Source organism: Neolamprologus multifasciatus, chromosome 19, assembly GCF_963576455.1.
Source record: "Neolamprologus multifasciatus chromosome 19, fNeoMul1.2, whole genome shotgun sequence".
NCBI lineage: Eukaryota > Metazoa > Chordata > Actinopteri > Cichliformes > Cichlidae > Neolamprologus > Neolamprologus multifasciatus.
Window position 1 is genome coordinate 22,141,655 of NC_140457.1, and position 26,084 is coordinate 22,167,738.

At 43.9% G+C, this 26,084-nt stretch overlaps 2 protein-coding genes across 5 annotated transcripts in view; one reads left to right on the top strand and one right to left on the bottom strand.

Annotated features, from left to right (window-relative positions):
• The first annotated feature begins 157 nt into the window (after positions 1-157).
• On the top strand, positions 158-2,789 carry mrps26 (mitochondrial ribosomal protein S26). The gene is made up of 4 exons (XM_085142422.1): positions 158-375; positions 648-794; positions 894-1,017; positions 1,103-2,789. Exons 1-4 carry the CDS (start codon positions 158-160, stop codon positions 1,232-1,234), a joined length of 621 nt encoding a protein of 206 aa, XP_084998548.1. The 3' UTR covers positions 1,235-2,789.
• A 1,941-nt stretch (positions 2,790-4,730) lies between these two features.
• loxl3b (lysyl oxidase-like 3b) overlaps positions 4,731-26,084 on the bottom strand; it is a 40,653-nt gene continuing 19,299 nt past the window's right edge. For 3 of the 4 annotated variants that reach the window (XM_085142427.1, XM_085142429.1, XM_085142430.1), the window contains 8 exons: positions 13,961-14,115; positions 13,048-13,218; positions 9,458-9,617; positions 8,959-9,202; positions 6,770-6,885; positions 6,471-6,607; positions 5,178-5,289; positions 4,731-5,077 (listed from right to left, as the gene is read on the bottom strand). In XM_085142427.1, the coding sequence (XP_084998553.1) occupies positions 5,004-5,077; positions 5,178-5,289; positions 6,471-6,607; positions 6,770-6,885; positions 8,959-9,202; positions 9,458-9,617; positions 13,048-13,218; positions 13,961-14,115 (1,169 nt within the window). In that variant the 3' untranslated portion in view covers positions 4,731-5,003. Of the gene's footprint in view, positions 5,078-5,177; positions 5,290-6,470; positions 6,608-6,769; positions 6,886-8,958; positions 9,203-9,457; positions 9,618-11,624; positions 11,781-13,047; positions 13,219-13,960; positions 14,116-26,084 lie in introns of all 4 variants that reach the window. The other variant, XM_085142428.1, reaches the window with a different exon arrangement.

The following is a 26,084-nucleotide window of genomic DNA, read 5'->3' on the forward strand; positions in this document are numbered from 1 at the left end:
CGCTGGTCAGAGGGCAGCAAAATGGCTGCCGTGTTAGGTCGATAACATTTGTGCCCTAATGTTAACCTAGACCGCAGATTTCAAACTCAAATGCTCTCATTAAGCGTTACATTTAGCATCTAGGAATCGGCACCTGTTACCACATTTAGACGCTGACATGTTCCAGGTAGTCGGGAGGAGCGTGCAGGCGGCGCGGCTCTTAGCGCCCAGGAGCGCCGTGCTCGTGGAAGCTGTCCGGGGCCGAAAGTCTCGCACCGACCCGGTAGCCAAGTCCAAAGAAGGGCGAATTAAAGTGCCTCCCCCCGTCGATCCGGTGGAGATGGTAGTTCTCAAAGAGAGATTCACGGAATACAAGCTGATCATGAGGGCGCTCCGGTACGTTTAAATTACAGTATGTCAAAATCAGTTTCCCGTGACAAATAGTCACTCCAACTTAGTGAGCTCCCTGTCAGTCTTAAAGATATTCTGTGTTGCTTTAAAAAAGCTGAACTCGAACACAACTTTGTAAACAATTTCTCGAACCTCTTACACACAAATCTGTGACTAAGAGTGTCTCAGAAACATGAAACGATACATGCTTGGTGTACTTTAAGATTTGGAGTAAAGACAGTGTGATTGGAGTATTTAGTTTTCTTTATGTGTGTCAGTTTGGAGTTTAAGGAGGAGGTGCTACGAAAGAAGTACGAGGAGGAGACGGGCTCCCAGGCGGAGGAGAGGGCGAGGCAGGAGGCGGAGGAGCACCGAGCCCTGATGGGCTGGAACAACGAGGAGAACCTGCGCATGCTGAAAGCCAGGTGAGCAGAAAAGATGATGACATGAATACACTCTTTGTGTCTTTCTCCCACTTTCTTTCTCACTAAAAGTGATGTTTTTTGGGGGGGAAATCATTTCAGAATTCTGAGGGTCCAGAAAGAAGCAGAGGAAGCTGAGCGCAAGAAGATTGAAGCTGCCATTCAGCGGGAACAGGAACAGCAAGAATTCATCAAAGAAAAAGAGAGGGAGATTTTGCAGCTGCAGGTAGGGGTTGTTTCTGCATCCAAGCTATGCAAGTAGAGCAAAGGGAACATAGTGATAAACTGACAAAACTTTCATTTTCTTTCAGGAGGAAGTAAAGAACTTCATCACCATGGAGAACTTGGATCAACGAATCGAGGAGGCACTGGACAATCCAAAGAATTACAACTTTGCCGTTAACAAAGAAGGGAAAGTCATCAAACAGACAGTCCTGCAGTGAAACGACTGGATGCACAGACATGACTCTGTTGTGGTCCGGACTAATCCGGCAGTTCAGTGATCCAACTCCCTCTGGAGGAGCATTTCAACACTTTAAGCTGGAAAAAAATCTTCTTTTAAAAAACATTTCCAGCGTGGCATCATCCGCTCACACCTGGACTTAGTAGTTTCACCTCAAGGTCACACAGTCTTTATTTTCCCCATGTGTCTGCTTTATACGGTCCCTTATTTAAGTCATGCGTCACCACAACATGTAATCATTGCTGGCATTTGTCATGAGTTTTAGGGTAAGTTAATGTAAACAGTATTGAAACGGCTGCTGAAGAACGGGACTTCATTTTTCTGCTTCATTTTGGAGGCTAAGGACCATTACACACCTACATGGTCAGGATCTGTTTATATTGACTTCATGATGATAACTGGTCTTTATGTTGAACCATGGTATTAAAATGCATTTTCTTACCTTGATTGCACATGAAATTTAATCTGATTTCAATATGCACAAAACTTAGGCGGGTCTCCCCCTAAAGGTTCAAAACCCCGATCTGTGCAAGTACAATCTGAGGTTCAATGTTAGCTCTACATTTCCTGGTTGCACACGTGTGTCAGGGATTATAGTCCAGTGAAAGAATTAGCACGACTCAACAATGGTGCATTCTGCATGCTGAGTCGTATGCATCCTCTGGTAACACTGAGGAAGAGGTCTCATCCCATGTACCGCCATTCTGAGATAATGTTACCTGAGAGAACTTCGATTAAACCGGCTCAAAAGTAAAGCTCAGTCGCACAAGTAAAAATAGGACAGCAGCTTCCATGTAGCTACACAAACTATAAATGACTTGCGGTGACTAAATGTTTGTTCACGATCCGACTGAGCCTCTGTCAGTGACAGCAACTCCAGGGGTTTTGACTCAACTGGCTACCAGCTGATTGTATTCTGGTTATGTTCCTATACAAGAGGAAGGTTGCTGAGTGAAAAAGTAATCGTTACATGTGAATTTCTGTCTATGCAGACATCAAAAATGTTGGATTTTCGATGATTTTTCACAGTTATTTGCTTTACTATCTCAAACAGATTGCATGTAATTGCCAAATTGTTTGCCAATAGAAGCCATAAACAACATTTATGGCAGTTTTAGTGACAATCTTAATTGCCATCCAAAAAAAACCAAAAACAAAACTGAAGTGAGATAACGTTATGTCACTGGATAAAACAGATTCTGACTAAATTTAACTGAGGACATAATTTAAAGTTGAAATAAGGTGATAAATCATAATATATTTTATTGCAATAAAAAATGTTGAAATTTGCAATATCATATCGTGGGGTATCTGGCGAGTCCCACCTCTAAATGTTAAATCTGAACAAATTTTCAGATGGGGAGGTGTGTAAAAGTATCCCCAGTGACGCTCAGGCTTCAGGCTGCTTTTTAAAGGCTCACTTTCAGCTTTTCAACTTCCTTTTTCCTGCCTTTGGCTCCGTGTGATGTCAGTGAGAGTCCATATCCTAAATATGATCTTATCAAACACAGCAGCCTCACCTACTTGCTGTTTACCCTAAAAGAGAGAGATGAGCTAGTATGGCTTGTTTCAGAAAGACGACAGACCGAGGGGCTGCTCCAATAAGGATTAGTTTGAACTGTGAATCATGTAGAGCTACCCTAGTAAACCTTAGAGGGGGGAAAGAGATTGAGGCATCCACTTGGAGTGGATGCACTTTTAGCTGCAGCCCTCTGGGTGGCGCCCATCTCTCTGCATGGGCCTGTCCGATTACTCAGTAGAACATTAGCCAGCTTATGTGTGTGACACCGCTCTGCTGAAGCGGTGTAATCCTCTTCTGTTAGGCCAGGTGTGCAGGCTGATGAGATGATGATGACAGGCAAAAACCTCAAGAGAAACCCAAGCAGCCAGCAGCAGCTGAAGCAAGAAAAGGCCACCAATAACATTACATATAAACACAGAATGTTCCTTTATTGTTTAGTAAACCTGGAGGATTTTCCTTGTTATTTCTTTTCATTTTTGGTCCTCATGCTGCATTGATAGAGCACACAAAATGATTAGGAAATTCTGCATTTATCCTGTTATTCCCAAATAGCTTCATTTTTAAACCACATTTCCATGATAGCATACATATTAACCTGCTCTAATATGTAAGCAGAAACTTTCTATGGTTCCACATTCTTCAGTGGATCCCGTACATTTCTGTTTCATATATTATGTATCACTGTACATTAAACATTTCTGTTAATAAGCCATTTCAAAGTGTTAGGAAGCTGCAATGGCCTTTTTTGTGTGTTTTCTTAGACTATAGACACAATTAAGTGATTAAATAATCACATTCAGACTTCTTACAAACAGGTGCATACCAGCTCTGCTGCTGAGCCGCTGCAATGTTGCGCACACGGTTGATGTGATTAGTAAGGGAGGTTAACGGGATTGTTCACCGCGGGCAGGGAAGACTGAGATTAACAGTGGATTGATTTGAACTCTGGGCTTAGAAGCACACAGCTGACAACTGGTTTGAGAGCTCTGTCTTAGTCAGCCCACCCAATTTTCTTTTAATTTAACTGAGCAATCAGCCCTGCAGATCTCTTTGTTTATCTGCCAGATGGGTTGGAGGATTCCTGTCTGTCTTTATAAAATAGGCTTAGGTTAACAGATCATCTTTTGAAAAACTCACATATCTATCATACTTTAAATCAAAATGATCTTTCACCATAATCTGACTCTTTACTGCTGCAGTAGGTCATTGTTGGATTTGTGCAGTCAGCTGCCGGCTCAGTGCGAGGAACCAAAACAAAAGTGCTATTGTTCTGTTGGAGCAGTGGTCCACATGACCACAAAATAATTGCGGGAAAAGTAAAATACCAGCGTGATACAATACCAGAGACCAGGTTTTTTTGTAACACCAAAGTATGCTGCTTTTTTTCCACCGGTGTGGCTGGTATATCTGTAGCAGACTGTGTTTACAGGCACTGAAAACAGCTGCTTTACAGCTTCAGTATTGTTGCAGTGAATCATTCCCGGTCAAACGAGTCTCAGGAGGTTTTTCTCTGTTTTATTTGGTGCAGCAGGTGTGATTACATCAGAGTAAATACAACAAATCTAACTGTAATTGTAGCTTTCTTTGGCCTTTGCCCATTAATCTCTCAAAGATTATTAAAGCATGTGTGTGCACTAAAGCTAACGATGGCTTCAAACTGGTCCAAATACTGCTGTTGACCCAGATTGATTCTTTAGTACCTCCATGTCGGCAATAAATACATTCACAAAATACTGTAAACACGAAGGCAGATGTTATTACTTAAACAAGCTGTTTAAAAGCATCTCTGTATATATATATATATATATATATATATATATATATATATATATATATATATATATATGCAAAACATTGAAGCTTTTCTCTTTATGGTGATTAAGAAAAAGTAAAAAACCCAGTCATAACTCATAAAAAGTAACAGAATATAAAAGGTCGATCATACACAGGAGACTGTCTCACTGACTTTATAAAATTTTAATTTGCAGTAAAAATATAGCACGCACTCACCTCAGACTACACGAAAAAATTACCACTTGAATATTCAAGTAAAATAATTCACACGTAGAGCACACGCTCGCTGCTTCAGTGACTACAAATCTAGAGATATGTGGCGGGGATCCGTTTTAGCACCTGAAGACAAAAGGTTTGTGTCTTTCTTTCTGAGTTAGTGAGGTGTATCTTTATTCCCGCTTTGGTTTCTAAGTTGCCGGGAAGTTCCTGGCGATTAAGAAATCTTGTTATTCAGCTGTCCGGGATATTTCTCAAATCTCCTCTCTGCCTCCTCGCTCAATGCATCCCCTGCAGGGAGATCAAATAGTCAGTAAAGGTGGTTAGAGATGCCAATAAGAGTACATTTTATTATCATTATCTAGTAGTCTTACTGCTTTCCACTGCTTACCAATGTGGCAGTTGTGGAACCAGATCCGATGTCCGTCGTACTTGCAGTTGCACTTCATGGCGTTGTTGGTGAAGTCGCTCTCAGCCACTTCATAGTTTGGATTGATTACAACCTGAACAGAGGAGAAGTATTAAATAAACTATTCTTACTCTGTTGGTTTTATGATTAGACAAGCTGTATGACCCAAAACTAAGTATACTAAGCACACGAAAATGCAGAATATATGCAGAATTGAGTATAAGAGAAGTTAAAGAGAAGAGTTCCCCACAGAAAAAGAGCGATAAAGCTGGGACAATTCACACTAAACACTGCTGTATCCACCTTATCACAGTGAAGATGAGTGATGATGTACTTTATTCCCTGGACCTGAAAACGGGACTTTCAGAGAAATAAAAAAGAAAACTATGGAGATCAACTTTCTTAATCTGCCCTGTAGGTGTTATTATGTGTGGAGCTCTTTAAAAAAATTAAGTACTTTTTTATTTCCTGCAGAGAAACACTGAGATTCAGTCCTGCGAAAAACAAAGGTAAAAAGCTAAGTATAAGCCCATGATTCAGTAGCTTGTAGAAACCATTTAGCAACAATAACATGAAGCAATAATCTGTGACTTTATCAGCCTCTCACGTCGTTGTGGAGGAATTTCGGCCCACTCTTCTCTGCAGCATTGTTTCAGTTTATTGAATCACATGCACAGCACTCTTAAGGTAACACCACAGCATCTCAGTCAGGTTGAAGTGTTGACTTCTTTTCTTTGTCAACCATTCTGCTGTAGATTTGCTGCTGTGCTTGCGATCATTGTTCCATGACTCAGTTTTGGCCAAGTGTTAAGTTGTTGAACAGATGGCCTCACATTTGGCTCAAGATAGGCAACGAGTCAAAACATCTCCATTTATAGAGATTGTCACACTTTGTTCGATCAACTCTTTGTACTACAATTAAATTTTGAAGAAGACATAGCCGTGTTGCCATGGCAATGTTTTGTTGTTGATTATGGCAATTTGTTTCTAACAGGTATAAGTGCAGTGGTAATAGATCTGCTGGCTTACTGAAGCTCCAGTATTAGCACGATAAACTGAAAGACGGCAGCTGAAGTACAATCAATCAAAGCATCATCTATCCTTGTTTGCCTTTACTAGCACTGAAATATATATATGAATCTGCCAAAGAGCTCTGAAACTGGCCTCATGTGGGTAACACCAATCTGAACGTCACCATTTTTGGGGTTCTGTGCTTTGAATTTCCACTATAACTCTCTCAAATAGGTTTCTACACACCGAGTCCCACAGTCTCACCTGCATAATGTAATTTCCAGGTTTGATGTCTGTGATGTCAATCCACTGGCAGTCAATGTCATGACGGTACAAATCCCAGCAGCCCACGGTGATGCCCTGATCGCCAAAATTGGCGCACTCGTATCGTTTAGAAATGCCTTCATGTCCCAGAAGAAGAGACAGATTCAGTGAGATATGTTCGAAAGACTAGCAGCAATGCAAAAAGGTCATTAGGGAATTTTCTGCTCATGTTTATTTGATAATAAATTCATTAAAAGGAAATCATTGTGACAAAAAAAAACAAAAAACATCATTCTGACCTTCTTGACAGTCTGTGTCCTCCAGACAGAAACTGGCTTTGTGTCCCTCTGCCACTTTGGTACCGTTGGCATTCAGCAAATCATAGTGGGTAAATATATCCATACTGTGGTAGTGGCTGTATTTAATATAAAAAGAAGTAAATGTTATCTTTTATATCCTGTATTTCTCTTTTGATGACTGACCACACACTGATGTCCGTGATGGTATTTGCTTATATCTGGAATCTACATGGTGATAACAGGATGACTTTACAGGAATTTCTGACATGTTGTATATTTGGCAAAATGATAAAAACCAAAGATAACACAGGAAGTGCATTAGGTTGATGCTCATTCTAACAATGCAATACTAGGAGATATTTTTAATAGATATACTAACGCCTCAAATATATGACCTGTGAACACTTATCCCCAAAGTCTAAACACTCAGTCAGCTCATACCAGTCATGTTACTGGATAAACACAATTGGTCCTCTGCTGTTATCTGAATAGCAGACATAAGCAGCCCTTCCTACTTTCTTTCCGCCAGTCTGAGCACATTTTTTGTTTCTCACAGACTAAACAAAAACACACACAGTAGACTGGAGTTATACTAGACTCTAGTCCTTTTTAAATTAAATAATAATAAACATAGTTATCTCCTATGTTCCTTTGGTCATTTTATTCATACCTACTTTTCTGCTTCAATGGTGAATTTTGTTTTAACACGATTTTGGGAACAGGAAGATACTCCCAAAACTGATTTACCAGTATGTGTGGATCACCTAACGTGTTATAAATATTTTTCTTTTCCTTTTTCAAATAAATCCAGATCAACTTAAGCAATTTGATTTTAATCCCAGACCTTAAAATAAGTAGGGAAAAGCCCAACAACACATGATCTCATATGAGTGAGAAATTGGCGACTGTGAGGAGGAAGAACTCCAGGAGAAGGTGAGGAACCTTGGAGTCATTTTTGACCAGGATATGTCCTTCAACGCACATATTAAACAAATATGTAGGACTGCGTTCTTCCATTTGCGCAACATCTCTAAAATTAGAAATATCTTGTCTCAGAGTGACGCTGAAAAACTAGTTCATGCATTTATTACTTCCAGGCTCGACGACTGCAATTCATTATTATCAGGATGTCCAAAAAACTCACTGAAAAGCCTTCAGCTAATCCAAAATGCTGCAGCAAGAGTACTGACAGGGACTAGAAAGAGAGAGCAGATTTCTCCTGTTTTGGCTTCCCTTCATTGGCTTCCTGTTAAATCCAGAATTGAATTCAAAATCCTGCTCCTCACATACAAGGTCTTAAATAATCAGGCCCCATCTTATCTTAATGACCTTGTAGTACCATATCACCCTATTAGAGCACTTCGCTCTCGCTCTGCAGGCCTACTTGTTGTTCCTAGAGTATTTAAAAGTAGAATGGGAGGGAGAGCCTTCAGTTTTCAATTCAATTCAATTCAATTCAATTTTATTTATATAGCGCCAAATCACAACAAATGTCGCCTCAAGGCGCTTCATAGATACAGAGAAAAGCCCAACAATCATATGACCCCCTATGAGCAAAGTTTTCAGGCCCCTCTTCTGTGGAACCAGCTTCCAGTTTGGATTCAGGAGACAGACACTATCTCTACTTTTAAGATTAGGCTTAAAACTTTCCTTTTTGCTAAAGCATATAGTTAGGGCTGGACCAGGTGACCCTGAATCCTTCCTTAGTTATGCTGCAATAGACGTAGGCTGCCGGGGGATTCCCATGATGCATTGTTTTTCCTTTCCAGTCACCTTTCTCACTCACTATGTGTTAACAGACCTCTCTGTATTGAATCATATCTGTTATTAACCTCTGTCTCTCTTCCACAGCATGTCTTTATCCTGTCTTCCTTCTCTCACCCCAACCGGTTGCAGCAGATGGCCCCGCCCCTCCCTGAGCCTGGTTCTGCCGGAGGTTTCTTCCTGTTAAAAGGGAGTTTTTCCTTCCCACTGTCGCCAAAGTGCTTGCTCATAGGGGGTCATATGATTGTTGGGTTTTTCTCTGTATCTATGAAGCGCCTTGAGGCGACTTTTGTTGTGATTTGGCGCTATATAAATAAAATTGAATTGAAATGAAATTGAAATGCAAATCACTATTCAGGGTTTAACCTTTAATTCTTTAATCACATATTGAGGTTATTGTTTTCATAATAGACCTGGTTTCTTACCCGTGACAGGCGTGCCACACCCACGAGTGCCGTCCAGCTTTTGGCTTGAAGTCAGCGCGGCCGATGTTGTGGATCTGAGAGGAGAAGCGAAGCAAGCGGCGGTGTCCGTACGGCCAGTTGGCCTTCGCAGCTGATTTAGACAGGCAGTCCTCCTCTGCAGCGCAGTAGAGCATGTGCAGAGGGCGATCCTCGATATAAACTGTCTGCTCAACCAGAGAGGCATTCAGGACGAGGTCAGAGGCCGCTGGATAGAGAAGGAGGGTTAGGATTGAGATATAGCCCTCATTCTTTTTGTGGTAATACATGTGGTCTTTAAAGCACATCAAAGTCTTTCTCTTAATTTTAAAGTGTTATTCTTTCTTTTCTCTGCAGTTTGATGATTGCATTAAGGCTACCGAGTTTCATGAGGTCAGCAGAAGTTTAATCTTGCTGCAGATTTACATAAATATGAACAATCAAGCCATGACGCAAAGCTTTTGTTTGTCTCCGTGTCACTCACTCTCTGAGCAGATTACTCCCGCTGCAAACTTTGCTGCCGCTCTCTGGCAGCTGACAGTTTTGTGGTACTGGCACTGACTCAGAGCCATCTCATTTCCCATGCACTTCACACCGCTCATCACCATGTCTGTCACATTACTGCTGTCCCAGTACCAGGTTTCCTTAAAGAGATATAACAAAACAGGCACACGTGCAAAGACAAAAAAAAAACAAAAACACAGTGCGTCGATCAGGACAAAATCATTCACAGACTGCTGCAGAGAGATCAGTGCGCTATTACGTTCTGAAAAACAGATGTTCATGACTCATTTTTGGCCCCTGAATGAGGACACAGTGTAATGCTGACTTTATGACCACTTTGTTCAGATGCTAAGAGACTCAATAGTCTTTCTGCAAGGCTTCTCAACCTCACGCAACAATAGCCTAATCAAACCCTTAAATATAACATGCAACAGTCTAGTGACCAAAGTAGAAATCTGCCTCATTAGCTGTAGTGGAAAATTCAATAGCACATCCTTGTAATTGTGCACATCCTTGTCCGCTCTAGCCATTTTTTATACTTTAGCCAGTGAGGTTGCACATCTGCACATTTTGCTTGGTTTTCTGCTTGGCTTCAAAATATCAGCAATGAACTGGGATTCAAATTCTGTTGCACCGATAACTATGATCTACCTAGAATAACATTTTTAAGCAATATTGTTTACAAAAATTGGATTCTGCAAAGTTCAATTTTGAACTTCTACATATTTCTTACAAATAGTTTTTTGTAGGTTTGAATTGTTCACTTTATATCAGTCACTGTGACAAATATGAGGGTCTGAAAAGCTTCACTAGCTTTTAGAATTTTCTAGGGATGCACCGATACCGATACTGGTATCGTGTATCGGGACCGATACTGTAAAATGTGGTATCGGTTAACTCGTAAAAGTTAACCGATACCACGAACCGATACTACGAACCGATACTAACTTATTTCATTAATCAGAGGGTGGATTGTCATTTTTGTTGTAGTTTTTTAGATTTTAGGACATTGCGCACTAAACAGGCACAGGGTTAGACGAGTGAGACTGGCGGCTCCAGATAAAAAAAGGGAAACTGGAGGCTGCTGTAGCTAGGCTAAACAAAATGTCAGCAGTGTGGACCGGAACAGCCAACTTTAACTTGGGTTTTGGAAAAGCGATGAAAAATGTCAAGAGAAAATCCATGGACAGTTAAAATAACAGAGGCTCTGACTCATTTTATTGCTCTGGATGACCAGCCAATGCCGGTCGTGGAAAACATAGGATTTGCACCGTCTTCTCAGCATACTCGAGCTGCGATATGAAATTCCCAGCCGCCCACACATCAGGGAGATAATGGTGCCAAAACTTTCTAAAGAGGTAAAGACAAGCAGTGTGTGCGATGTCAGTCCTTGGTTTAACGGCACAGTGCACTGATGATCCACGGGCAGATGGGGAGTTCGTTCGTCAATGCCAAATACTTTTGTTATTTTGTTTGTTTGTTTATAATATGGACACTCTGCAATAATTTAAAAGTTTATTTTATTCTCAAACCTAATTTGTATTTATTTTATTCCGAACAGAAGTGTTTATTTATTATTCTGAAAGCTCGAGACAGTGCCAATAGTTCAGTGATATTTTGTTAAATTACAATGTGGAGACTCTGCAATAATTTAAGAGAAGTGCTTATTTTTCACTTGAAATTTTTTTGTGGTCATTTTTATTAAGATATTATTTATTATCGGCAGAGAATAAAATAAAACCTGTCCTCCAATTCATTGCATTTGTGTGTGTGTGTGGTAGAAGTATCGGTTTTTGTACTCGGTATCAGCAAGTACTCAGATCCAAGTATCGGTATCGTATCGGTTTGAAAAAATTGGTATCGTTGCATTCCTAGAATTTTCTAAATGCTGTCAGTTAAATTCAGCAATTTGGGTTTTTTTTGTGTTTCCTGTGAGCTTTCCTCAGTTTTTACAGAAAAAAAAGACAATAGTTTATAGTAAGAAATCTAAAACACAACATACTTGTAATTCAAATCTATGTTTCTTCAACTTAATAGCGCTTCTACTGCAATCCTGAATATCACATCAGCGATATCACAGTCTGTGCTATCATTACTTCTGTGCATGTTTTGTTCATGGTGTGATTTAAGTCTTCATTCCTACTTACAGTGATGGCGTGCATGGAGTAGCCGAGCCCTAGCTGCCTGCAAACCACCATGGCTTCCTTTGTGGTCCAGCCTGTGCTGCACACTGTGCCCCACTTGGACCCAACCTGAACCTCCACCCGGCCCTCATAACTGCTCCGGCCGCCCACTATCCGGATCTGCAGAGTTTTCCTGCTGGGAGTCAGTGAGGGGACACACTTCCTGTCCTGTCTCTGAACTGTCTAAGCTAAACCTGTCAATGTTCATATCCAGTCCTCCCGCAGTAGAAAGTGTGTTGTCGAAGCAGCAGTTTGGTTAGTCTTTTCTAGGCGACGAAAACATCGACATGGTTTCCACATGAGGTCACCACATCACTTTGGTGGCGAGCGGTTTTGGGTCAGATTAGAAGCTTCACTTGCACGAAAGTGGGTTGTTTTTTTATTCCCCCAGACAGAGAAAGAAACATCTACCCATATGTAAATTATAATATGCTGTCACATGTTCATGAATGCATGCTCAAATATATTCTTAAAACATATACTGCAACAATTTAAGTCTACGTTAGTCATTACTAAAAACGTTATATATTTGAGCATTTATGCACCAAAAGAAAAAAAAGCTGCACACTCAGTGGCCGTTTCATTTATTGCACTCTGTGGTGCGTGTGCCTGTGATGAGCTGAGTGCTTCATGATTACGTGCTGGTAAATGTGCCCCTGCAGCTACTGCCAGAGAAGCTGGATTCAGCATCTCAGAAACAGAAAAACAGCTGCAACTTTTTCGAGGATGTCGGCATCTGGTGTTTACTACACTACTGTCTTTAAGGCGACAGAGTATTGGTGCTCGGAAGAAAATGGAAAGTCTCCTGTCCTCTTAGGCAACATGACCTACACAGCTAAAACTTAGAGTTCTGAGTTTCATCAGAACGTAAGAAGGCAATGGAAAACTACCACATGAGAAGAAACAGGATTTTTTCTATGTATCCATCCTGACTGATTCAAGCAGTTAAGGATGATTTTGGTGATACAATTACAAAAATAATGGACTAGTACTTAAATGACAGCAACCATAGATCAGTAGTCCAATAGAAGACTGATTGTATGATTTCAAATCTAAATCTGCTACCACAGAATCCACCATTGCAGACCACATTTTAAATGCACCAGGCTCATGTGAGGCAAAATCTATATCGTGAACACTCCCCAGTCTTAGATTCTGTCTATTTGAGTACACTGTTGCCTTGAATACAGTCAACTGCAGATACAGTCGTCTAAACAAGGAGTTTCTTCACTTTTAACAACACTGAAGCCTTAAAAACAAACTAAAATGAAAGGCCATTGGGTGTACATGACAGTATATTATATTTCCATATGATATATATGTACCAAAAAAAGACAACAGTTTACTCTGTTGCAGAATGTTGTCCTTGGTGGTGTTAATAACCTACTTGCAGGCCCTGGTTAGCGTAGCCCAAGCCCAGTTGCCTACAGGCCACCATGGCCTCCTTGGTGTTCCAGTTTTCACCACAGATCAGACCCCAGCTCTGTGTCCCATTAGGGTCTGAGGTCAGCACCTCGACACGGCCCTCATAGCGGGTTCGTCCTCCTGTGATTCGGATCTGTGCGGGACCAAGGGGTTAGGAACCACAAAGCAAAGTGTAGATGCACAAAGAGACGGGTTTTCTCTTGTGAACGACCTCTAATTATGTCAAAAATATTACAGGTTACTTTATGAAAAATCGATACATGTTTAACTACAGATGATAATTAATGAGATTACATTTTCTGAAGGTTTATTTTGATGATAGTATCTAATTTCAGGAGGTTTTAGCCCGCCGTCTGTGTGTATCTACACAAGAAATACTCAGGTTTCAGAAGAGGTCACTGCTGTCAGAAAAAGCTTTTTCAAACTGAATTTAGATTTTTTTAAAAACATTTTGATTTGCTTTTTCAGCAACTCAACAAGGAAACTCATTCAAAGCAAACAAATGTGAAACTCAAACTGAGGATTTGGCCAATGAGCTTTTTTGTGACAACAGTACCGAAGGATTATTGGTTGAGAACAGATGTGAGATTGTTCTTACTGTTAGCTCTAAATCTCACATTTCTGTGCACAAAGACGACTAAAGCAGCTTCTACTGAAGGCCAGAAAAGATACTAAAATAAACAGTGTGAAATAAGACAATATTTAACTTCTTTCCTATCCCCCCTGTAGAGGATAGAAACAATCTAAACAGTCGAATCATTCAGCCTGTTTAGAAAAGTAAGTCTATTTGCTATGAATTCCATATAAAACAACAAAAATTTCTCAAATTAATAACTTTTAAATGAAACATTTTAGTGAGAAAGTTCAGGTCTGACCGAGGTCTCGAGGCCCATGTAAGGCACGTTGCAGCGAACAGCAGCGTCCTCTGAGTGCTGGCAGTTCTCTGATGTGATGTTTTTAACGGGGCAGTCCCAGATGGACCTCTCCTGTCCGAGGCACTTCACCTCATTCATGTAGATCGGACCCATTCCTGGACAAGCAGACAGACAGATGCACTGACAACTTTGAAGTTACTTTATTTGTTTTTAACATTTAACCACATGAAAACAGAAAACAGAAAAAAAAAAGAAAAGAAAAGACATCTTCCAATCCCATGGTTAATTCACCTTTGTATTTTGGGTCTATTTTCAATACTTACTAACTATCGGTACACCCTCAAAAAAGGACAATAAAATCAAATTCTTAAGTTATTCCATTACTGAGTGCCTACACAAACATACAACGCAGCAAACATAAAATTTAACTAAAGATAATTGCCCTGACCAAATAAATTCCAACCATCTCAGCCAAAAACACGTCCCCATGATTTGTCAAAACCCTCCCTATCATCATTAATCCTAGCCAAGAATTTTTCATACGACACCATTTTCAGCATATTTTCTTTCCACCTATTATATTCTGGAGGAGATGGTTCCTTCCATACACTGATAATAACTCGAGCCGCTGCAATCACCCCCACCTTTATAACCACAAAGTCATATTTTAAAACCCAAGGTAACACCGACCGATCCCCTAATAAGCACAGTCTTGGTGACAAGGGTATTATCAAACCAATCCACCTTCCTATTTTGTCCAATACTTTTTGCCAAAAGGGATAAACTTTCCCACATTCCCAAATAGCATGCATAAATGTCCCTGGATCTGAACTACATTTCCAGCATATATTACTGGGACTGATTCCCATTCTATAAAGTTTGGACGGAGTGAAGTACCATCTGTGTATTAATTTATACTGAGTAAATTTACCCCTTATATATTTATCAGAGAATGACAAAATTCTACACCAATCTTCTTTAGAAATTGCACAACTCAAATCTCTCTGCCATATAATCCTCAAGTTTTCACATATCTCTTTTTTTGGATTGTTAAACAGTTTGTAGAAAACAGCTGCTCTATGTGCTGCACTGGACAATTCTAAAACCTCCACCACCATATTTGAGCTTTGAGTAAATTTTCCTTTGGTAATACAATCCCTTATTTGTAAATATTTCCAAAAATTATTTTCTCTTATCAAACCATATTTTTGGGTTATTTCAGCAAATGACATAAACACTCCCCCTGAGTAAAGATCACTTATCCTGTGTATGCCTTTGACAAGCCATTCCTTCCAGAACACTGCTTTTCGCCCAATCTGTACAGCGGTGTTGTTCCATAGCTGTCAGGGTTCCTGGGTCGGTGACCCAGTGCTTTCCGTTTTGTTCATGTTCAGTTTATTTTGCCACTTCCTGTTTCATTTCCTGTTTGTTCCTGTGTCACCTCGTCTCGTGCCATTAGCCAGATTATGTTCAGCTGTGTACTCACCGGTCTCTCATTATCATCCTCATCAGTCTGTGTATTTAAGTCTTCTGTTTCCACTCGTGCTTTGTCGTGTCATTGATGATGTTTAGGTTGTGTTGTTGTTTCCGCCAGCATTCGGTCCTCCTTCGTTCGTTCATTCAGTCAGTCGTCCAGCCAGCCATGTCCTTCCTCTGTTCTGTGTGTTCATTCCGTCATCAATAAATCACCCAGCTTCACCTACCTGCGAGTCCTGCGTTTGGGTCCCTTCTTCCTCGCCTCCACTCCACAACGCCTGACAGAATGACACGACCCGTGCCACGAAGACACGATTGGGACCCAGCGGACTCGGACCTCAACGAGCGGCAGGTGGCAGCGCTTTACCGTTGGGCAGAGTTGGTCAGGGGAGAACAGCGGCTCTTCGCGGAGCGAGAGCACGTCTTCGAGGGGACTCGCCTGGCTCTGGGCGGGCCTCGGAGACGCCGCGTTCCCCCACCTGCTGCCACACCTGCTGCCACACCTGCCTCGGAGCATTTGCCGCGGAGAGCGGACGTTTCGTGCCGCGTTTCGGCCGCTCCCTCTCTCGCCGCTCCGCTCCTCGTTCGCACACCCGCCGCCTCATTCGCCGGACCTCCACCTTCGCCACGGCACCGCGGCTACGCCTCCCACCTCGACTCAATGGAGGCTAACGCGCCAGGGGCTCAGCTGTTTACCCCGGCCGCTTCCTCTTCCCGAAGAAAGCGGCGCACACGCCGCCATAATATGGACTATTTTCAACCACTCCCGGTGGTGAGTTCCACTAACTGTTTTCCACATCCATCGTCTGATTATTCACATAAAACACATAACAGATCCACCACTGATCCATGGGGGGATTTCCTCCTGGATGATGTAGACTGGGAAGAGTTTTTCTGCTGTGCTCCCGCAAAGACTGTAAATCGTGGTGGCAGAAAAAACAGACTGAACTCTGATAAACCTGCCAGTAGCACACACCCGGTCACCATTTCCACACCCGTCACTCAGCCATTCCCCACCAGCACGGCAGCCCAGATTTGGCCTTCTTCTTCAGCCATTTCACCTCCTCAGATGTCTAGGGCCCGGCCTACACCCACACCGGTGCCAGCTCCCAGGAGGAAGGCAGCTGCGACGCAGTCTACCTCCACATCCACTCTTGTTTCCCGGGTGGGGGTGACTGGTGTCCAGCCACCTCCCGTGCCTGTCCCAGCGCCCAGGCTGATGGCAGCCTCAACCCAGCCTGACCTCCCTGGAGGCTTGGAAGAGCTAACTGGCCCACCTACTGCTTCACCTCTTCATCCACCTCCTGATCCAACCTTTCACGCCCTCGCACTGTCCCTGGTTAGGCTAGCTGAAGTGTCCCCTGCTCAGGCACCAGCCTTATTAGCCCAGGCCGCCATCTTATCCCCCTCGGTAACTCTGTCATTAGCTCAGCCATTAGCATCGCCAACCTCTGTTCATCCCTTAGCTTCCCCACTCCAGTCAGTTCACTCACCTGCTCTTCAGCCTTCACTCCAGCCCCCTGTAGTCCAGTCTCCTCCCGTCCTCCAGCCCCCTGTAGTCCAGTCTCCTCCCGTCCTCCAGTCCCCTGTAGTCCAGTCTCCTCCCGTCCTCCAGTCCCCTGTAGTCCAGTCTCCTCCCGTCCTCCAGTCCCCTGTAGTCCAGTCTGTAGTCCAGTCAGTCCAGTCGCCTCCCATCCAGTCGATTCAGTCCCCGGACCTGCAGCCACAGCACCCAGAGCCAGCTGTGAGCCCTCCTGCTCTCCCGCCAGGGGCCTCCGCGCCCGCTGGCCCGGCCGCTCTCCCGCCAGGGGCCTCCGCGCCCGCTGGCCCGGCCGCTCTCCCGCCAGGGGCCTCCGCGCCCGCTGGCCCTGCCTGTCTCCAGCCAGGGGCCTCCGCGCCCGCTGGCCCTGCCTGTCTCCAGCCAGGGGCCTCCGCGCCCGCTGGCCCTGCCTGTCTCCAGCCAGGGGCCTCCGCGCCCGCTGGCCCTGCCTGTCTCCAGCCAGGGGCCTCCGCGCCCGCTGGCCCTGCCTGTCTCCAGCCAGGGGCCTCCGCGCCCGCTGGTTCTGTTCTGTTCCTGCCAGAGGCCCGTGCGCCTGCTGGTTCTGTTCTGCGCCTGCCAGAGGTCTTCGCGCCTGCTGGTTCTGTTCTGCGCCTGCCAGGGGCCCCTGTGCCCGCTGGTCCCGAGACTGTTCTCGCTGGAGGGCCCGAGGAGCCCGTCCAGCCTCCTGTCCCGTCTGCTGGAGGGCCCGAGGAGCCCGTCCAGCCTCCTGTCCCGTCCGCTGGAGGGCCCGAGGAGCCCGTCCAGCCCCACGACTCGTCAGCTGGAGGTTCAGGAGAACCCAGCCAGCTTCCTGCCTCGTCAGCTGGAGGGCCCGAGGAGCCCGTCCAGTCTTCTGCCTCGTCAGCTGGAGGGCCCGAGGAGCCCGTCCAGTCTCCTGCCTCGTCAGCTGGAGGGCCCGAGGAGCCCGTCCAGTCTCCTGCCTCGTCAGCTGGAGGGCCCGAGGAGCCCGTCCAGCCGCCAGCTGCGGCCTCCGTGTCTTCATCCTCGCCAGCTGCGGCCTCCGTGTCTTCACCCTCGCCAGCTGCGGCCTCAGCTTCACCCACGCCGTCGCCTGGTCCAGCCTCAGACCCGGCTTCATCATCGTCGCCTGGGCCAGCCTCAGACCCGGCTTCATCATCGTCGCCTGGGCCAGCCTCAGACCCGGCTTCATCATCGTCGCCTGGGCCAGCCTCAGACCCGGCTTCAGCTTCAGCGTCTGGGCCAGCCTCAGACCCGGCTTCAGCTTCAGCGTCTGCTTCGCCTGGGCCAGCCTCAGACTCGGCTTCAGCTTCAGCGTCTGCTTCGCCTGGGCCAGCCTCAGACTCGGCTTCAGCTTCAGCGTCTGCTTCGCCTGGTCCGGACTCAGACTCGGCTTCAGCTTCAGCGTCTGCTTCGCCTGGTCCGGACTCAGCTTCAGCTTCGCCTGGTCCGGCCTCAGCCTCGTCGCCAGCCTCTGCTTCGCCTGGTCCTGCGGCTGCCGCGTCGCCAGCCTCTGCTTCGCCTGGTCCTGCGGCTGCCGCGTCGCCAGCCTCTGCTTCGCCTGGTCCTGCAGCTGCCGCACCGTTGCCCCAGCCACGTTCTGGACGTCATCGCCGGCGCGGCCGCCCACCGGACCTGCTCAGCCGCCGCCGCCGCCTTCCTCGCGGCCGCCGCCTTCCTCGCGGCCGCCGCTTTCCTCGCGGCCGCCCACCGGACCAGCTCAGCGGCCGTCGCCGCCTTCCTCGCGGCCGCCCACCGGACCAGCTCAGCGGCCGTCGCCGCCTTCCTCGCGGCCGCCCACCGGACCAGCTCAGCGGCCGCCGCCGTCTTCCTCGCGGCCTGAACTGTCCCGTCTCGGCCGCCGGCCACGCGGCCGCCCACCTGAACTGTTTCTGTTTTGGACTCCGTCCCTCCGTCCTGGGCCCCCTCCGCCCGCCCTGTTCTGGTTTTTCTTTCTTTTGGCCGTCGGGTGCCGGCCTTTGGAGGGGGGGGTACTGTCAGGGTTCCTGGGTCGGTGACCCAGTGCTTTCCGTTTTGTTCATGTTCAGTTTATTTTGCCACTTCCTGTTTCATTTCCTGTTTGTTCCTGTGTCACCTCGTCTCGTGCCATTAGCCAGATTATGTTCAGCTGTGTACTCACCGGTCTCTCATTATCATCCTCATCAGTCTGTGTATTTAAGTCTTCTGTTTCCACTCGTGCTTTGTCGTGTCATTGATGATGTTTAGGTTATGTTGTTGTTTCCGCCAGCATTCGGTCAGCCAGCCAGCCAGCCAGCCAGTCAGTCCTCCTTCGTTCGTTCGTTCGTTCATTCAGTCAGTCGTCCAGCCAGCCATGTCCTTCCTCTGTTCTGTGTGTTCATTCCGTCATCAATAAATCACCCAGCTTCACCTACCTGCGAGTCCTGCGTTTGGGTCCCTTCTTCCTCGCCTCCACTCCACAACGCCTGACAATAGCGAGGTATAAGGTTGTCTTTAAAGTTACTTTTGATAGTCTTTCAAGGCAAAATGATGAGACACATCCTACAGTATTTAAGAGCTTGAAAACACAATACATTTAGAGCTTCTGACATAATAGATTTCAGTTATGGATGTTGTAATTAATTATGGGGAAACCTTATCTGAAAACATTTTTTGACAAAAACTGAGGGTTTCACAAAAGTTTTAAATGGTACAAGATCTTTAAGCTGTATGTGGCAGCAACTGCAGTAATCACTGAGCCCCAAGGCAGTTAATTAGGAGCTTAAAACCGATTTAGTACAATCCAGGTCACGACTGCTTTTTGGACCTTTCAAAAGGCTCAATCTGGTTTTGAGAAGCTCAGCCAATAAAGATAAAGAAGCGCCCCAAACTAGCAGTACTGAAATTGTAGTCTTTGGATTTTATGGTGGTTATTATAATATACTTGATATGCCACAATATGCAGAATTAAAAGGTCTCTTTTTGCATGGCTTCCAAACTGTATGCAGCACTGAAACGAATACCGAGCTCACTTTTTAACATCGGTCAGCACCACCCTGCTTCATATTTACTCTCTAAACTCTCACTCTGTCTCTGCAAGTCATGGCACCATGAGGTGATTGTGATGCGTAATTTCTGTGAAAGGAATTCCTTCGGCCACACTCGTTTCCGACTTCAGTGACGTTCAGGAATGTTTCTTGGACTCGCTGTGAGCCAGGTGGTGGTCTGACAGGAGTGTGAACACACAGCAGAGGTCTGTTCCAGGAAGCATGACTGACAATGTCCGAGTGTAACCCTGGTCTGGATCCACAGCAGCTGATCGGAATGAATTTAATGAAAGAAGTGGCATAAAATATATTTGGAAGATGCTTATCCCACAGCAGTTTTGCCATTTTTATAGACCCCAAGTAGGCCAGCCTGTGTTTGGCCCATCACAATTTTGCCTTTTTGCTAAGAGGGAATTCTGCGAGGACCCCACAGTGGCCAGGCCACTGCTGAGGGCTGTGTGGGTCTGCCTATAAACACCTCAAACTTGAGGGACATTCCATTCTTAATCCATGGGGTTAAATATGATGTTGGCCCACCCTTTGCAGCTATAACAGCTTTGACTCTTTTGGGGAGGCTTTCCACAAGGTTCAGGAGTATGTTTATGGGAATTTCTGAACATTCTTTCAGAAGTGCATTTGTGAGGCCAGACACTGATCTTGGATGAGAAGGGCTTGCTCGCAGTCCCTGCTGTAGTTTATCCCAAAGGTGTTCTGTTGGGTTGAGAGCAGGACTGTGCAAGCCAGTCAGGTTCTTCCATAAATTCTCTCATCCATGTCTTTATGGACTTTGCTTTGTGCACTGGTGTGCAGTTATGTTGGAACAGGAAGGGGCAATCCCCAAACTGTTCCCACAAAGTTGGCAGCATGAAAGTGTCCAAAATGTCTTGGTATGGTGAAGCATTAAGAGTTCCTTTCACTGGAGCTAAGGGACTGAGCCCAACTCCTGAAAAACAGCCCCACACCATAATCCCCCTCCACCAAACTTTATATTTGGTACAGTGCAGTCAGACAAGTATGGTTCTCCTGGCAACCACCAAACACAGACTCGTACATTGAATTGCCAGATGGAGAAGCGTGATTTGTCCAGAAACATGTCTCCACTGCTCTAGAATCCAGTGGCAACATGCTTTACACCACTGCATCTGATGCTTTGAATTCTGCTTGCTGATATAAGGCTTGATGCAGCCATGAAAACCCATTCTATAAAGCTCTCCATCTTCTGTTCTTAAGGTAATCTGAAGGCCACATGAAGTTTGGAGGTCTGTAGTGATTGACTCTGCAGAAAGTTTGTGATCTCTGCACTCTATGCACCTCAGCATCTGCTGAATCCGCTCTTTGATTGTACCTGAGTTGCTGTTGTTCCCAATCGCTTCCACTTTGTTACAATACTACCAGCAGTTGACTGTGGAATATTTAGTAGCAAAGCTGCATGTCTACATGCTTGATTTTACATACCTGTGGCCATGGAAGTGTTTGAAACAACTGAATTCAATGATTTGGATGGGTAAGTGAATACTTTTGATAATATAGGCTTTAAAAGATTCCAGAGCCGGTGCTACCGACATCACCTCCAACAGAGGCAGACTGAGAGAACGTCTGCTGCATGTAATATTTTAAAGCTAGAGTGCTGTTCAGATAAAAATAGTTATTTAAACAAATCAATTTGTCTTCACATTCATATGACAGATAACTGGTATAAACATAGATGATGGGAACTTGGTTGGGGTGGTATTCTTGGACTTTAGTGCTGCATTTGATTTGATAAATCATGATCTTTTGATAGACAAACTAAAATGTTATGGATTTTCACCAGCTGCTTTGTGCTGGATAGAAAGTTATTTGTCTGGAAGAAGGCAAAAGGTTTATTATAATGATTATTTCTCTGGGGCTGTGAAATGAACTGTGGTCTACCCCAGGGCAGCTGCCTCGGTCCACTTCTCTATTCAGTTTTCACGAATGATCTGCTATATGTCCTGGATACATCTCATCTTGTAATGTATGCTGATGATTCTACCATGTTTTATTCAGCCAGTGGCAACTCTGAATTGGCAAGCATATTACAACAAGATTTGCTGAACGTGTTTGACTGGATCAGTAAAAACAACATGATTTTAAACGTATTGTTACGGATTCAAATATTGGGGATGGATACAAGAGGAAAACCCAAAATAACCACACTGGTCCGGCCGGGTCAAGTCAAACGATGATTTAATGAACACACGCGTGGGAGATGGACACCATACAGCAGACAGCATCAGATCTCAAAATGGTGGAGCATTGATCAAACTCTTATAGCCTCTAGTGGCCCCCACCTAATCATAAAAGCCTAAACATTCACATTCTTTCTCACACAGCGCCTAAGCTACGACCTTGGCTCCCTGTTTATCTGCTCCTAATGAGATGGGGCAGTATGCTCTGTTCTCTTCTAACCAGACAAATGAGACGATGACTTTCTGTGAACAGTATTTCTTATAACTCAGCCGTATAATGCATCATAAAACAATATCATTCATTCACAATAAATCAACAGTCTAATGTAATGCAAATCAGTTTACCAAATGTAATAGTTATCACCTTCTTCTAATTCAGGAGCATAATGCAAGCTAAAACTACATAATAATTCACAATCTTTAATTAGGGGTATAACCTAGCATAAAATAATATTATAATCTGACAGTATCCAAATCAAAACCTACGTTAATAGGAAGTAGAGTACGCTTAGTCAACAGCCCACAACTAAATCTTTCCATAGCTGGATCGGTATTAGAACAGATCACCCAGATTAAATTACTTGGTGTTACCATAAATCACCACCTTTCATGGTCTCAGCACATCAACTCTGTTATTAAGAAAATGGGGCAGGGCATAGCTATGGCCAGGAAATGCTCCTTTTATATTACTTCTTCAATGCTGCAGCAAGAGTACTGACAGGGACTAGAAGGAGAGAGCATATTTCTCCTGTTTTGGCTTCCCTTCATTGGCTTCCTGTTAAATCCAGAATTGAATTCAAAATCCTGCTCCTCACATACAAGGTCTTAAATAATCAGGCCCCATCTTATCTTAATGACCTTGTAGTACCATATCACCCTATTAGAGCACTTCGCTCTCGCTCTGCAGGCCTACTTGTTGTTCCTAGAGTATTTAAAAGTAGAATGGGAGGGAGAGCCTTCAGTTTTCAGGCCCCTCTTCTGTGGAACCAGCTTCCAGTTTGGATTCAGGAGACAGACACTATCTCTACTTTTAAGATTAGGCTTAAAACTTTCCTTTTTGCTAAAGCATATAGTTAGGGCTGGACCAGCTGACCCTGAATCCTCCCTTAGTTATGCTGCAATAGATGTAGGCTGCCGGGGGATTCCCATGATGCATTGAGTTTTTCCTTTCCAGTCACCTTTCTCACTCACTATGTATTAACTGACCTCTCTGTGTTGAATCGTATCTGTTATTAATCTCTGTCTCTCTTCCACAACATGTCTTTATCCTGTCTTCCTTCTCTCACCCCAACCGGTCGCAGCAGATGGCCGCCCCTCCCTGAGCCTGGTTCTGCCGGAGGTTTCTTCCTGTTAAAAGGGAGTTTTTCCTTCCCACTGTCGCCAAAGTGCTTGCTCATAGGGGGTCATATGATTGTTGGGCTTTTCTCTGTATCTATGAAGCGCCTTGAGGCGACATTTGTTGTGATTTGGCGCTATATAAATAAAATTGAATTGAATTGAATTGAATTATGAAAAATGTCATTAATGCACTATTATTATCTCATCTAGAGTACTGATCAATCATTTGGTCAGCAGCTAATAAGACAGATCTGAACAGACTTCAGTTAGTCCAGAACAAGGCGGCCAGATTAGTGTTAAGGTGTTCATACTGTACAAATATTGATAAAATCCATGATAAACTTTCTTGGCTTTCTGTACAAGCTAAATGATACTATGGCTTACTTGTATTTTTAAAGAAAGCAATACTGTTAAACACACCATATTTTTTTTCTGCTCAGTTGCAATATCCAGATGAAATACATAATCGTAGTACACGATTTTCAACAAACCGCAATTTAGGAACTCCTCGAGTTAAAAGCAACTTTTTGAAAAACTCTGTTATATTTAGAGCATCTTTTTTATGCAATTAGAGAACTGGCTTCTATTCATAATTTTAAAAATCACTTAAAAGCCTAATTAGGAAGCTTTTAATTCATTGTAAATACTGTAAGAGGGCAATGTCATTTGTAATTGATTTTGTGTATTTTGTTTTAGTGTTATTGATATTTATATGCTTATATTTTCACAATTGTAAAACCTTACTGTGGATGTAAGAGCCAAATTATGTGGATATTTGGTATCCACTTTATTGTGTAATATTTTATTTGATTGTATTTGATGGTTTGGGCCCCATGAAGACTAGCAACCACTGTTGTGGAAGCTAATGTGGTTCCTTATAAATAAACAAATAAACAAATAAACATTGATCATGTAAAGGACACCCTGTGTCTTAAAAGCTGAAAACTAAACTCAAGGCATGCTAAGGAACACGTGCCAGTGAGAAGAGCAAGATTTCTGAAATGAACCCAGAGTTTGTGTTGCTTTTCTGTCTGGAATGGAAAATCCAGAGTTTATCGCATCTCAGGGTTAATGAATTCAAGGTTTTGACTAAACCTGCTTTCTGGAAGACAGCCCAGGTACAGAAAAACTATCTGACGAGCCTCCTTCGCCAACTTCTTCTGTGGTAGATATCATAATGTACACAAACTACAGCAGACATCTCCACCCAGCACTTCTGAGAGCGGGTGTGACGGGTGTGTTCTTTCTGAAGTTGCAAGAAACTAATTGTATTATCTATGTGCAGCTGTTGTGTGTGTGTGTGGATTGGTTTTAGAAAATTCTTCGAAATTCAGCACCTTAAACCAGCAGTCCCCAACCTTTTTGCGCCACGGACCGGTTTATGCCCGACAATATTTTCACGGACCGGCCTTTAAGGTGTCGCGGATAAATACAGCAAAATAAAACTAGTACCGGTACCGAAAATAAGAAGATTTATTCATAACACACGTGAAAAGACCCAGGAAAACCGAGTTAACGAAAAAAAAACGATAACAAAATAACGCTGAAAACCGATAAAAACCCTGAAAACCATACATTTCACACCTGAGCCTCAACTCTCGTGGCCCGGTACCAAACGACTCACGGACCGGTACCGGTCCGAGGCCCGGGGACCGCTGCCTTAAACGACCTAACAAAGGCGCAATTTGTTCACAAGGACATGCATTTCTTCACACACATACACAAAAAACTGCTTCATTCAGGATTCCCAACCTGCCTGCTCTAAGCCTTCAGTGAGGCTTCTGGAAGCAGATCAGCTTTTCAGCCAAATTTCAACAACTTTAATATTTTCCTACAAGCCAAGGAAATGGACAAAGTGCAGACCAGGGAGTTTAGCTACAAAAATGATTACAATTGTTATTTAACAACGCAAATCACCATAATCTATGCATATATTGTCATAGATTACATTTCTATATGTCTTCAGTGTACACACATCTTTGACTCTATGCAACGTCTTCTACACCTTGGCAGAAAAAGTCCTTCTTGTTGCTCATGTGGAGCCCAGGTGGCCCAGACACATGCTGGCCTTATAAAGCTGACTGCCTCGTCGTCACATGAAATGATCCATAGCCCAGCTGGAAAAAAAATACTTTTCTGCTCTAAAAGTGCCTGACCACCACTTAGGAATCACAAACACATAAAAAAAAAGCTATTTAATGAATGGGGCACTCAGTCGGAGAATTAATGGATAAAACACACTATGAAAGGCCCATTATTGTAATGACTTCATCAGAAAATGCACAATACATTTATAGCTCTGTCTCTCATGTCTGCCATTCCTTCAGTTTTACTTCACTTTACTTCACTCCTTCACTTTCTACAAGTGTAGCAATCCTTTACTTTTTCAAAAAGCTTCAAATGAGGAATCTGTGTAGGAATGTTAAAGGCAGATTATCAGTTCTGTGGGTTGAAGCGATGACCTGAGAGATTAGAAGGCCAGAGACGGACAGCTGGTGACTGAAGTCCTCTCTGAAGACAGTTATAAACACATCCTGCCTCAGGTGATGGCTTCAAAGCGATTTAATGCAAAAAAA